Source organism: Hippocampus bargibanti, linkage group LG06, assembly GCF_051943395.1.
Source record: "Hippocampus bargibanti isolate YZ-2025 linkage group LG06, ASM5194339v1, whole genome shotgun sequence".
NCBI lineage: Eukaryota > Metazoa > Chordata > Actinopteri > Syngnathiformes > Syngnathidae > Hippocampus > Hippocampus bargibanti.
The window spans coordinates 27248760-27262500 of record NC_142739.1 but is presented as its reverse complement, the minus strand read 5'-3'; the positions used below and the strand labels follow the sequence as shown (position 1 = coordinate 27262500).

Sequence of the window (13741 nt, the reverse complement as noted above, 5' to 3'; positions counted from 1 at the left end):
TGTGAGTCTTAAAACGTAAAATATAGCTATATGCGGTGTAATCTTTGTAAAATGCGCTCAGTAGAAGTCATTTGAAGTGATTTTTACAAATTATGGACGCAACTTATCTCTGAAGGTGTCGGTTGTCCTTTAAACAAGATTGAGCAAAAGCTAAGCGGCAGCAACGCTTGGCGTTTTGGTTTAAATCCGCAAGGTATAATTCCTTTTATTTAATGTTGAGTTTGACAGTCAATTTTGAGTGGGAGGGGCATGAAGTGGTTTCAGGAGATGTGTTTTTTTTAGATGTCATAAATATATGTTTTTGTTTTTATTTTTCATGAATTAAACTTATGTAGTTTATTTAATGTAATATACACATACTGTATATATATATATATATATATATATATATATATATATATATATATATATATATATATATATATATAGTGTGTGTATATATGTATATACTGTATATATAGTATATACAGTGTGTGTATATATGTATATAGTATATACTGTATACTGTATAATATATATATATATATATATATATATATATATATATATAGGCAACATCCGACTTACGACCGCCTGTACTTACGACCACGACCTCCAGACCCTATTTTTTTAACATTTTAAGAGGGGGAGTTTGCAAGTCATTTAGTCTCTATTCAACATTTTGAATGGATTTCAACTTACGACCCTTTTGACTTACGACCGTTTGGTCAGAATAGAACTCGGTCGTAAGTCGGATGTCACCTGTATATATATATATATATACAGGTGATATATATATATATATAGATAGATAGATAGATAGATAGATAGATAGATAGATAGATAGATAGATAGATAGATAGATAGATAGATAGATAGATAGATAGATAGATAGATATCTTTTTTGTTTTTCTGCCTACTATATATAACTATATATATGCGTGTAAAAAAAAAGCCCCCTCCCCTCCACACAACTTCATTCGCAGAGGCAAAATGTCATGTACATTGAGCACGAGTACTGGCAGCAGATTCCTATTATTGTTTTCCCGTAATTATGAGAACATTTCCCGCCATCGACGAATCCTGGTTAACTCAAATACCAGGAGGGTAGCGGGGGGCACGCTTTTAAGACCTGCCGTGAAATTACGCCACTTATTTGCTTCCCGCGTTTCCTGCATCCATTCGCCTTTGTGAAAATCTCTTATTTACTATTGTTCGCCTTTTTCTTTCCAATGTATATAAAGCATAATGTGAGGCTGTGGTGTGTGTCATCTTTGTGTGCGTTTGTAATGGGGGAGAAACAAAGGAGGGAGATGGGGGTGAGAAACACAGGGATAAGGTCAGAGGTCGTTGAGGGCGGGGCTACAGGAGGTACTCCTTCTTTCCCTGGCTGACGTCGTTGCCGTTGAGGAAGGCCTCCTGCACTTCGCCGTGTTCGTCCAAGCCGCTGGCCTCGTGGGTAAGGTAAGAGCCTGGGTGGGAGGAGAACGGGGGAGATTGGCGGGTATGAGGGGAAGGGGTGAGGAACAGACAGAAGGAGAATGAGAGAGAGATTGGGGCAGGAAAGGCTCGGTTAGGAGGCGCTCACGAGCTCATGCGGTAGCTTTTCCATCCAACAAATCAAATCCGAACTCCCCTGGCGGACATTTTGATGTCTTCATTTATTTTCATACCTGACGGGTTAATTGATTAGTTTAAGCGGCTTGAGGTCAGTACCATGTGAGAATGGGCTCTCGGGTGCGGTACGAGCCTTGGGAATTTCAAAGCAAGCGTACGAGGGGTTAAGGGGCGGTTGGGAAGAGACCAAAAAAAAAAAAAAGGGGGGGGGTGGACAAAAGACAAAGAGGAGACAGGTAGACGTCATTTTCAAGAAGGCAGCTTGGTATTGCTTGCGTTACCATGACGACCGGGATTTTGTGAGTCGTCAAGCGCCATTCTTCATTTGTATTTTCACTCACAGGAGCATCACTTCGCCACAAACATATCAATTTTAAACGTTGTATTTTCACTCACAGGAGCATCACTTCGCCACAAACATATCAATTTTAAACGTTGTATTTTCACACATGGAAGCAGCACTTCATCGGTGTGACTGAGCAAACGAATGATGTCGACAACTTGAGTGAACATCTCAGAATGGACTAGCCCGCGGCCAGCACTCGAAAGTGGCAGATTTTAGTCCCGCCTAGCCTCCAAGTCAGAGAGAAAAGCAACTCTGAGGATCAAGTAATGCTTTCGTGTTGACAGGTGACACGGCTAGGGTGTTGCGACAAGGCGAGCAACTGATTTTTCAGCCAAAGAATGATTGAAAATTGCTTGCATTTTCACTCAGGGAAGCAGCACTTCATTAGCAAATCTACCATTTAAAGTAGTAGGCAACGATAAAACCACCATGGATGCAATTTGAGAACTAGTGTAACGAAGAAAAAGCTTCTCTCGGTTGCATAACTGCACAACAGAGACCCAATTATTTGCATCCAGGCCATTAACTCATTCACTGCCATTCCCAAATTTATTCGGGAATTGAAAATATGACATAGAGCGCCATTCCCACTATTTGTTCGGGTTTTGTATTTTCTTCCTTGCCAATAAAGCACTGGTCAGACCTCTGACAATGTTTTCACCCTTTTATTAGGGGGCAGCATTTCCCTTTTCCCCCTCATAATAATAATAATAATAATAATAATAATAATAATAATAATAATACATTTCATTTCTAAGCGCCTTTCAAAACTCTCAAGGTCACAACCGTCACATGATAGGTTTATCTGTGGGTGAGCAGCGGCAGCCACACGCACCAGCGTTCACACAGCCCGGAGGTTTAAAGATAGAAAGCTAACTAGCCAGCTAGTAGATAGCTAATAGCTAGTCAGTTAGATAGTTAGTTTGGTAATACACAGAATGTCACTATTAAATACACAGATAGAAAGCTAGCTAGCCAGCCAGTAGAGAGCTAATAAATAGCCAACATATAGCTAGCTACATAGCTAGCCACATAGACAGCTCAACAGCTAATAGATAGCTAGCTAGATAGTTAGCTAATACACTGAATGTCACTATTAAATACACAGATAGATCTAGATATCTGCTAGCTGGCTAGCTAGCGGATAGCCAACAGATAGCTAGCTAGACAGCCGGCCACTTAGATAGCTATATAGCGAATGGATAGCCAGCTTGATAGCTAGTCAGCTAATACACCGAATGTCACTAATTAAATAATAATAATAATAATAATATAATAATAATAATAATAATACATTTAATTTATAAGCGCCTTTTAAAACTTTCACGTTTTGTTGCAGCTTCAACTGTTGTTAAAGCACTATATAGATCAATGTATTGTATTGTATTTTGTACATCCGCCCCCATTTCAAGATCATATAACTCCAGACCCATCTCATTTATGAATTAACTCTTTTTTTTCTGATGAAAGAAGAGAGTCTAAGGTTTCTAACGCTGCATTGAATGTTTATGCAGTCCTAAAACTCAATACTCTCCCTCCAGTGTATCGACCTACTTAACGGACGGGGCTGACAGTCAGGACAAAAGCCCGAATGACCCCCCCCCCCCCAACATTCCTCCCCCCATGTCAGGAAATTGATTGGTCGTAATAGTCGGGTCTGAATGTTGATTGGCACCAACTGGCAGCTTGTCTGGCTCTCCGGCGGCTCGATCATTTCTGACTTGGCAGCCGCTGAGCACACTCTGAGGCTGCCAACATCGGGTAGGGGGAGGTGGAGGGGGGGCGTACAAGGGCGGGGGCGGCACTTAGAAATATGGGAAGCTTCATTTTAATGGATGAGACTTAATATCGTAGCATATAGTCATAAAACAAGAAGCGCGCACTTACTTTGGCCGCAGCATCTCGTCGGCCACTATCCTGTCTAAGGTTATCCATCACGGGAGCAAGCCAGGAGGCGCTCATCACTTTCAAGCAATTCATTTTGCTAAAGGGGCCGCATGAGTAACTGCCACGGGGGGCGAGCCAACACGCTCGCCCTCAACTTTGCTCCGGGCGAGTGTGGATGCATTGAGAAAATACACGAGGGTGCAGTTAAAAAAAACAAAACAAAATGGTGACTGGCTAATACTGACGGGTCCGCTGACCGCACCCATAAAATGGTAAATGTAAGTAAGCAAATGTTTATTTGGAACTTTGATGGGTTTTCATTCATTCATTCATTCATTCATTCATTCATTCATTCATTCATTCATTCATTCATTCATTCATTCAGCCATTCAATCATTCAATTCATCCATCCATTTATGAATGTATTTATGTATGTATTCATTGAGTAATGTGTGCATTCCTTCCTTCCTTCTTTCCTTCCTTCCTTCCTTCCTTCCTTCCTTCCTTCCTTCCTTCCTTCCTTCCTTCCTTCCTTCATTCATTCAGCCATTCATTCATTTATGTATGTATTTATGTATATATTCATTCATTAATGTATTCCTTCCTTCCTTCCTTCCTTCCTTCCTTCCTTCCTTCCTTCCTTCCTTCCTTCCTTCATTCATTCATTCATTCATCCATCCATTCATGTATTCATTCATTTATCTATTTATTTGTTTATCTATTTATTTATTCATCGATTTATGTACTCATTCATGTATTCATTCATTTATCTATTTATTTGTTTATCTATTTATTTATTCATCGATTTATGTACTCATTTATGTATTCGTTCATTAATTTATTCATTCACTTGTTTATGTTTTTTTTCATTTATTCAATTCATCTACCCACCCATGTATGTATTTATTCCTTCAATAATTTCGGCATTTATGTATATATTCATTCATTTATGCATTTACATATTTATTGATTCATTCATGTATCTATTTATCTGTTTATTTGGTTCTATATTAATTTATCAACCTATTTATGTACTCATTCATTCATTCATTCATTTATTTATGTTCTTATTTATTTATTCATTTATTCATTTTCCATCAATCCATTCATTTACATATTAATTCTTTCATTGCTTCATTCCTTCATTTATTCATTTACCTATTTATCTATGTATTTATCTATTTATTCATTTATATATTTATGCATTTATTCATTCATTCATTATCTATGTATTTATTTATATATCTATTGATTTATTCATGCATTCACTTATTTATTTATTCATTCATTCATTCATTATCTATCCATCCATCCATTTATGTATGTATTTATTTATGTATTCATTTATCTATCTAGCTATTTATTTATCTATTCATTATCTATTTATCCATCCATCCATTTATTTATGTATTTATTCATTCATTCGTTTATCTATTCATTAATCTATTTATTTATTTATTTATTTATTCATTCATTCATCCATCCATCCATCCATCCATCCATCCGGTGTGACTAATGTAAACAGATGACATCGGCGTGGAACATTTCACGCTTAATAACATTTCATACCAACATACGCTCGTACTGGCATCGGGAGCGCGCGTGCTGGTGTGTGCTTTACCTTTTTGGCGCACGGAGCACCAGATGGTGACGATGAGCACGCAGATGACGGTGAAAACCAGCAGGGCCAGCACGCCACCGATCACCGCGTACGGAACGGCGCTGTGAGTCTCCACCACCGCGCCGGGATCTGCGGAAAAAATACAAAAGGTGATCAGTGACAAGGAATTTCTGGTTGTTGTTGTTTTTTTTGTTGGTTGTTTGCGGGGATGTGGGGGAAGGGGATACATTGTGTTTTTGATGCTCTTTCTCAAACATCTCAAAATTGTATTTTATTTATTGTATTCTATTTATAATTGTATTTTATTTATGATGCATGCTTGTCTGTGACTGTAAAGCGTCCTTGACAGCTTTGTAAGGCGCTTGAAAAAAAATGTATTATTATTATTATTATTATCGTTATTATTATTATTATTATTATTATTATTATTAGTAGTAGTAGTAGTAGTAGTAGTAGTAGTAGTAGTAGTGTTATGATTATGATTATGATTGTTATTATTATTATTATTATAAAATGTGACATGTGACAAAAGCCCCGATCAGAGTCACATTATTATTATTATTATTATTATTATTATTATTATTATTATTATTATGATGATGATGATGATGATGATGATTATTATATTATTATTATTATTATTATTATAAAATGTGACATGTGACAAAAGCCCCGATCAGAGTCACATTATTATTATTATTATTATTATTATTATTATTATTATTATTATTATTTTTATTATTATGATTATGATGATGATGATGATGATGATGATTATTATTATTATTATTATAAAATGTGACATGTGACAAAAGCCCCGATCAGAGTCACATTATTATTATTATTATTATTATTATTATTATATACATTATAATTACCATAATATTTTTTCTCTTTTTTTTAATCTAAAATAGATATTTTTGCTTGTAAATTCCATTCAATCTCAGTTATCTAGCTAGCTACAAAGCTATCTATTTGCTATCTATTCTACCAAATCCGCATCTTGTCATCGGCAAATCTGCGAGGATCGTCCTTGTATCTCCTGTCTTAAAAATCCAACCCCCCCCCCTCCTCCCGTCATCCCCCAATCCTAACCACCTGTGAAGGGATTACACAATTATCTCGAACCGGCGGCAATTAGCTACACCGAATTAGCTTAGCAATGTTTACCCGACCGTAAACGTGCAGTTGTGTACTTCAGCTTCTGCACATTATACGACACTATTAACTTTATACGATAGAGGAGGCTTTTCAGAGTAAAATGTGGAGTGAATAGACAAAAAAAAAGTGATAGACGTGATAAAACCAAGACACGGGAAGCTGGCTAGGAGTTAAAAAAAAATTGGAGGTATATAGTCGCAGAAGTGGGCAGACGGGAGATTAAAAAAGTCGATATCTTCCACCCGAGTTACATTATCACCTCTCATCACTCCCCCAAGCTGCATCGTCACTGGCAGAATGGTCGAGAAATCAAAGCGGCGGATAAAAAACATTCGGGCTGAGCACCTGGGAAAAGAGCGCAATGCATTTTCAATGAGGGACATTTTGAAAAGGAGTTTTTATGACCTCACCCGCGCATCAAACACCGTCGTAGCCGCCCACCCGGCAAATGGAATCAACCACTTAAAGGACTACCAACGTCTCTGGACAAGTTGTGTCCATAATTTCAAATGACTTCTACTGAGCGTATTTTACAAAGATTCCACAGCATGTAGCTATATTTTACGTTTTAAGACTCGCTCTGAATATTCTGGAAGTCTTGTTTTTGAGTTGGTGACGAGTCCTCACCCTACGTCACTGAAGGAACGCCCCTGACCGAAAAAAAAGGACACATTGTAGCAGTCCTTCCATCACGTCAATGCATTTTGCTGTACTTGTTTGGTCTGAAAACTTCGTGTTGCACCAAAAAGAGGCAGAAGAGGGCGACGAAGCTCCGTGTAAGGAATTAATCAGCCTGTGGAAACGGGCGGATTACACAGAGCTTTGTCGCCATTTTCTGCCTCTTTTTATTGTTACATTTTCCCCCCCTATTGCCTCAAAATGGCAGAGAATAAATTCTTCGATTGCAAACATGTATGCTTTCCTCTTGAGAACTATTTGAATCATATTCATTCATTTTTCATTGTAAATAATTATTAAAATCAAGTCATCAAATGATGGAATGAATGACCCAAATAAATAAATAAATAAATAAATAAACTGGGCAGATTCAGAAAGTCCCACCCCCTTGTTTGTGACGTCACTGTTGGTCACACACTGTCTTGCTCCAGAATCAAAACAATGCCGTCAGAGAGTTCAGATTGGGAGAAGATGCTTTCTTATTACTCATCCAGTTATGAATATGATTCAAATAGTTATGAAGAGGAAAGCATAAATGTTTGCAATCCATTAAAGAAGTCCTCTCGTATCAATTCGAGCCGTCTGGACTCCAATGTAGCGCCCAGAAAATGCACAAGACAGCGCACAAGCTCTGTTGGAAATGGGCTGATTTGTCAGCTGGGAATTTGTGTCAAATTACACCTTCTTGATGCGTGTTACCACAACTGGCTGCGACACACAACGATTCGTTGTGTGTGTCGCGTTATTTATGTAGTTTTCCTTCTAATTTCGCGATCAACACGGTGTTTTCAGATGGAAAAAAAGTACCCAAAATGCATCGTGTGTCGCTTTCTCGGTCAGGGGCGTTCCTTCAGTGACGTCACGTACGGACTCGTCACTAACTCAAAAACAAGACTTCCCGACTATTCAGCGCAAGTCCTAAAACGTAAAATAAAGCTATATGCGGTGGCATCTTTTTAAAATGCGCTCAGTAGAAGTCATTTGAAGCGATTTTACAAATTATGGACGTAACTTCTCCAGAGGTGTCGGTTGTCCTTTTAGTGAAAACGACTTTTTTTAAGGTGACTCTAAATGTAAAACATCCAAAAATCAATGCGCTAGTTAATTTAGCAAATCACTGCCATCAGCATATTTCCGTTTTTTTTAATTGTAATTTTTTGACAGGCCCTGATCTAAAGGCCAAACAATGGACGACCGCAATTCTCCGAAATCGACGTACGATACGTAAAGGAGGTCAACGTCATCTCCCTACCCTGCCTGAGGAAAATAAACAGCAACAAAACGTGCTGGCTTTTCGTCCGCCGCCGTTTGAAAAGAAAGCGCCGTTGTAGCACTTTTGTGATTCTTAGCTAGCATAAAAAAAATGCTGTGTTGAATTTGCTCCATAGGCGGTTTGGGGGGTAATTTCCATATTCGCATTCCCGTTGAGGTAAGATGATTTGAGATGCTAGCCATGCAGAAGGCCTTTCTTCGGCTGTCACACTCGTGAGGGGGTTAATCCGATTGGACAAGCACCTGGACGGCTCATCCGCGGCACGTTTCCTTTCGCCGTATTTTCCGATGCTTCTATTGTCATCCCGGTGGCTTTTCCGACCTCACTGTTGGTGAGGAAGGCGCACCAGGCACACCCGCGCACCATCCACATTCACGCGTGGTTCTTAACGCTGAGTCGGTGAAATGTGCGGTCGGTGATAAGAAAAGGAAGCAGCGGCGAGCGATTGTGCAGCGTTGAGCATCGGCAGGTATGCAAGCTTGTGGAAATTCGTGACAAAGGAAGGTTTCAGCGGAACAATGGCGGTGTGTGTGTGTGTGTGTGTGTGTGTGTGTGTGTGTGGGTGGTGTTCAGGAGACAAAAGAGGAAGACACCAGAGGAGAAGGAGGATGGAGATGAAGGGCAAAAAAAAAAGCTGTGTACTACCTTAGGGGTCGAACGAAAGGGACGCACGGGCAACGTTTGGGAATCACACATTATCGACACAGATGCTCGTTGGTTAGTTGGCTAACGTGACAGACGCATTTCCCATCAAAACAAGCGTGCGCTGGGATTGTCTCACTTCAAGGCCGACGATGTGCTCGGCGAATTGATGACGCCGTCGATACGCCAGTTCGTGCGGAAGGTATGAAAGACAGTTTCAGTGTTGAAAGACAAAAATAATAGTTGGCAATTACAAAATAACAAACTAGCTAACCAAATAGCTAACCAACCAATCTAACTAACTAACTAACTAACTAACTAACTAACTAACTAACTAACTAACTAACTAACCAAGTAACAAACAACTGAGTAACTAACTAGATAACTAACTAACTAACTAACTAACTAACTAACTAACTAACAACTGCCATACTAACGAAATAAATAGTTGGTTATTAATTAATAACCAACTAAACCACGAAACAACCAAAATCACTTACCAGCTAACGAACTCGCTAACTAACAACCAAACTAAAAATTATGAACTAACTAGCTAAATAGCTAGCTAGTTAACTAACTGACCAACCAAGTGACGAAGTAACCAACTAACCAACCAACTAACAACCTAACTACTTAACTAAATAGAAAACTAACAAAATCAATGAACTAAGTATCTAACTAGCGACCGAGTTAACTAACTAACTAGCCAACCAACTAACTAATTAACTAATCAACTAACTAAACATCCAACTCAATAAAAACTGTCTATCTACACGGGTAACCAACCAACCAACTAACCAACTAACTAACTAACTAACTAAATAACTAACTAACTAACTAACTAACTAACCAAATGAATAAACCGATTGTTAATTTCAAGGGGTTAAGTACAAATCCAATTTTGAGGAAAACATTGTTTCCAAAGTCAAACGGACGCCGTCGGACTTCCGAGCTTCCGCCGAGGTGCGCGGCGCACCCCTGCGCATGCGACGTAGCAATATCCACACCAGTGGTGTTTCTCGTCAGGAGTTAATTTATCGGTAAGTACTGGGCTGTCTTTCCTCACTTTCTCCAATCGGCCCCGAGATCATCAATCTCTTTCGGCACTCTTCTCTTGTCAGCACAAACGCTGCCAGCCGTCCTCACTCCTCATCGAGGATGCTTCACCTTCTCATTCTTAAAGCGACAGAGTTTAAAAAAAAAGTGTAGGATTTTGCAATATTTCAAAAACACAATTAAGTCATTCCCTGTCAGACGTGCAAACATATGTCCACTCCAGTGCCAGGGTTTTTGTCATTGTCACTCAAATTGCAAGACCCACAGAATATTGAGTTTCAGGACTACATAAACATTCAATTGAGCTGAAGAAACTTTACACTGTCTTCTTTTATCAAAAAAAAGAGTTAATTCCTAAGTTATATGGGTCTGGAGTTATCAGAGCTTGAAATGGGGACGGCTGTACAAAATACAATGCAATACATACATACATATTGATTATACAGTATAGCGCTTTAACAACACATTGAGTGCTAACATGGACAAAAGGCAAATGCTGCCCTCTCGTGGGAGGGAAAAACATTGCCAGAGGTCTGACCAGTGCTCTATCAGGACCCCCGCCAAAAAAAAAAGAAACAATTCGGGAATGGGTGCTCCACGTCACACTTTTCAATTCCCAAATACATTTGGGAATGGTGGCAAATGAGCTAAGTTACCACAGAAACAAAGCCCCCCGCCCAAAAAATGCAAATGGCACAATCCGGGATGTCACTTCCTCATCTTAGCAACAGCCTGCTAACTAGCGAATGAGTTAATTTAGATTCTCCATTGTAAATATTGATCCGGTTTAACATTGACAATTCTCGGCCTGGGATACATTTTCAGACGTCTGAAAATCACACTATGATAGCTGGCTAGCTAGCTATATCGCTAGCTATCTATTAGCTGTATAACTATCTAGCTAGCTATCTAGATAGCTATCTATTAGCTACGTCTGTGTAAGCTCTCAGTCATACAGGAACGGCAACTTCATTCGGATATTGTCAAGAGCCAACTACGTTAACAGCCATCACAAAGGTAAATAAAACAACTTTATTACACAGTACAGTTTATGTCTTTAATTACAATACCATAACACATTTATTATACTTAAAAGTTTGTTTAGTTTTTAAGGCTTATTTAGGAGAAAACTATGTTTTATGGGGACCTGGGAACAGATTATTCTAATTGTAATGGTTTTGTATGGGACATTACTGTTTGGAATGCACACTTTTCGCCTTACACACACTTTTTGGGAACCAATTAAGTTCATAAGCCAAGGTATCACTGTACACCGCGTTTGACACTTAGATCTTTGCATTCTATTCGGTCACCACTAGATGTCACTAAATTCCGCATACTGTACTTCGACAAACAAATGGTCATGCGCACGAAATGAAGTCAATAATACATTAGTCATATTTGTGTGTGTGTGTGTGTGTGTGTTTTAGACAGTCCAGTGTGAAGTCAAGTCAGTCAGTCAAGGCTGAGGCTTAATGACCAAGGTTGTAGTGCTAATTAACTAGCCGCTGATTAATTCGTCTTCGCAGTGCTGACCTCATCATTTTTCTATCTCACCATTCACCTTGTTTATTTATTTATTTATGTGTTACTTTCACCGCCTCTCTTCCTGCTTAATTAAGGAGAAGCAAGCTGTCGCGCTTTTTAGCCACCGCCGGCGCTTCGCCTTTGTATTGTTTAGCGTGAACGCCAGGCGGCTGCCAATCAGGCACGCGGCCCAGGTTGTATTCCCGGGCGACGGACGTGGTGCCACTCGACGATAATGACGTCTCGCTCGCTTTCTCTGTATCGACTCCCTGCAGGAGTAGGCCTGAAGATACTGCGCCTGACATTTTGAATCAGGCTATGTCTTGCGCGGGGAACTACACGCCGGTGACCGGATCATAATCTCCGGTTTCCACTTTGCTGTAATAGTCTATATTTCCTTTGTCTGTGTAGGCTCTCAGTCTTACAGGAGTGGTCCATCGAGGAAAAGGTTTCTTCAGCTGTCAAGGTCTAGGACCAATGTCTATGTCTACGTGGTAACGATCTTAGGTCATTCCCACGTAGGCTTAGTCATGCTAATGAGGTGATACCAGGGCTAATGAGGCAATCAGAGTCAGGGATACAACATTAGAGTTCATCAGATAGAATCAACAGTAGTGATTAGATTAGCTCCAAGGAGTGGTCCTACAAGCAAGGTTTACGACCAAGTACTACGAACAAGTCCTAGGACCAAGGTCTACGACCACATTCTACGACCACATTCTACGACCAAGGTCTAGGACCACTGCCTATGACCAAGTCTATGACCAAGTTCTACGACCGAGGTCGAGGACCAAGGTCTACGACCAAAGTCTACAATCAAGGTCTATGACCAAGGTCTTCGTGGTAACGACCATAGGTCACTACCACGTAGGCATAGTCATGCTAATGAGGTGATACCTGAGCTAATGAGGCATTCAAAGCCAGGGATAGGACATTAAGGGTCATCAGATAGAATTAACAGAAGTAATCAGTTTAGCTCCAAGGAGTGGTCTACTGTTCCCCCAACCTTAGAGCAGGGACCTATCAGAGTAGGCCCTGGTACCACCTCAGTACATTAGGGATATACACTGTATATAGGGCCAGTGATACCAGTACAACTTTAGTTCAGTGACAATGCTCTTTGGATAAGGAGCGAAATGTCCGACACCTTCAAATAAGTACAGATAACGGCTAAAGAAACCTTTTCCTCGATCTACCTTTGTTGCCCATCGTGTTTTCTGGTGTAAACTTTGTCCAGGGACGGGGAGGGGGGCATTGACTTGTCGCAACGAGGTTGACAGTCAATGGTCTCTTAAAAAAAAAAAAACAGATCCAGGAAAGTAAGTCTGAATCGCCTCTGGATATAATTTGTTTTCCTTCCCGCTGGGCATCGTAGCCACGAGTAAAATCTTGGAGCTAATTAACTTCCAACAAATACGGTATTGCTTTTCATTTAATGACCTGAACACAGATAATCAACTTGACTACAGGGAGCAGCACTTTGTCAGAGGTCAAACAAATTGACTGTGGAGTGCCACAAGGTAGTAGTTTAGGTCCATTGCTTTTTTTGGGGGGTATTCAGTTATGAATTCCAGTGATACCTCAGCTTACAAATTTAATTGGTTCCCAGAACGTGTGAGTAAGGTGAAAAGTGTGTCTTCCAAACATTCATTTCCCATAAGAAACCATTAATAATGAAAATAATCCGTTTCCAGGATACCATAAAACATAAATTTCAACGAAATAAGCTAAAACTTAAAACTACACAAAAATATACCTTATGTTATGTATAATAAATGTGCTATTGGATAATAAAGTCATTTTATTTACCTTTGTGATGGTCGTTGATGTAGTTGCCTCTTCATGATATCCGAGTGAAATTGCCGTGCTTTCTCGGCGATAATACCCTCACACACTGTCCCCTGCTAGCTGCTTTTCGTCAATCCAAATCAACAGAAGTTTTTCAACCTCTTCT

General features: G+C 39.6%; 1 protein-coding gene across 3 annotated transcripts in view; it reads right to left on the bottom strand.

The window, feature by feature from the left end:
• Window positions 1–872: 872 nt before the first annotated feature.
• Window positions 873–13741, bottom strand: part of cadm4 (cell adhesion molecule 4) — a 218583-nt gene continuing 205714 nt past the window's right edge. For 2 of the 3 annotated variants that reach the window (XM_088998548.1, XM_088998547.1), the window contains exons 7-8: window positions 5451–5579; window positions 873–1451 (exon numbers count right to left, since the gene is read on the bottom strand). In XM_088998548.1, the coding sequence (XP_088854674.1) occupies window positions 1342–1451; window positions 5451–5579 (239 nt within the window). In that variant the 3' untranslated portion in view covers window positions 873–1341. Of the gene's footprint in view, window positions 1452–1650; window positions 1730–5450; window positions 5580–13741 lie in introns of those variants that run through there. The other variant, XM_088998549.1, reaches the window with a different exon arrangement.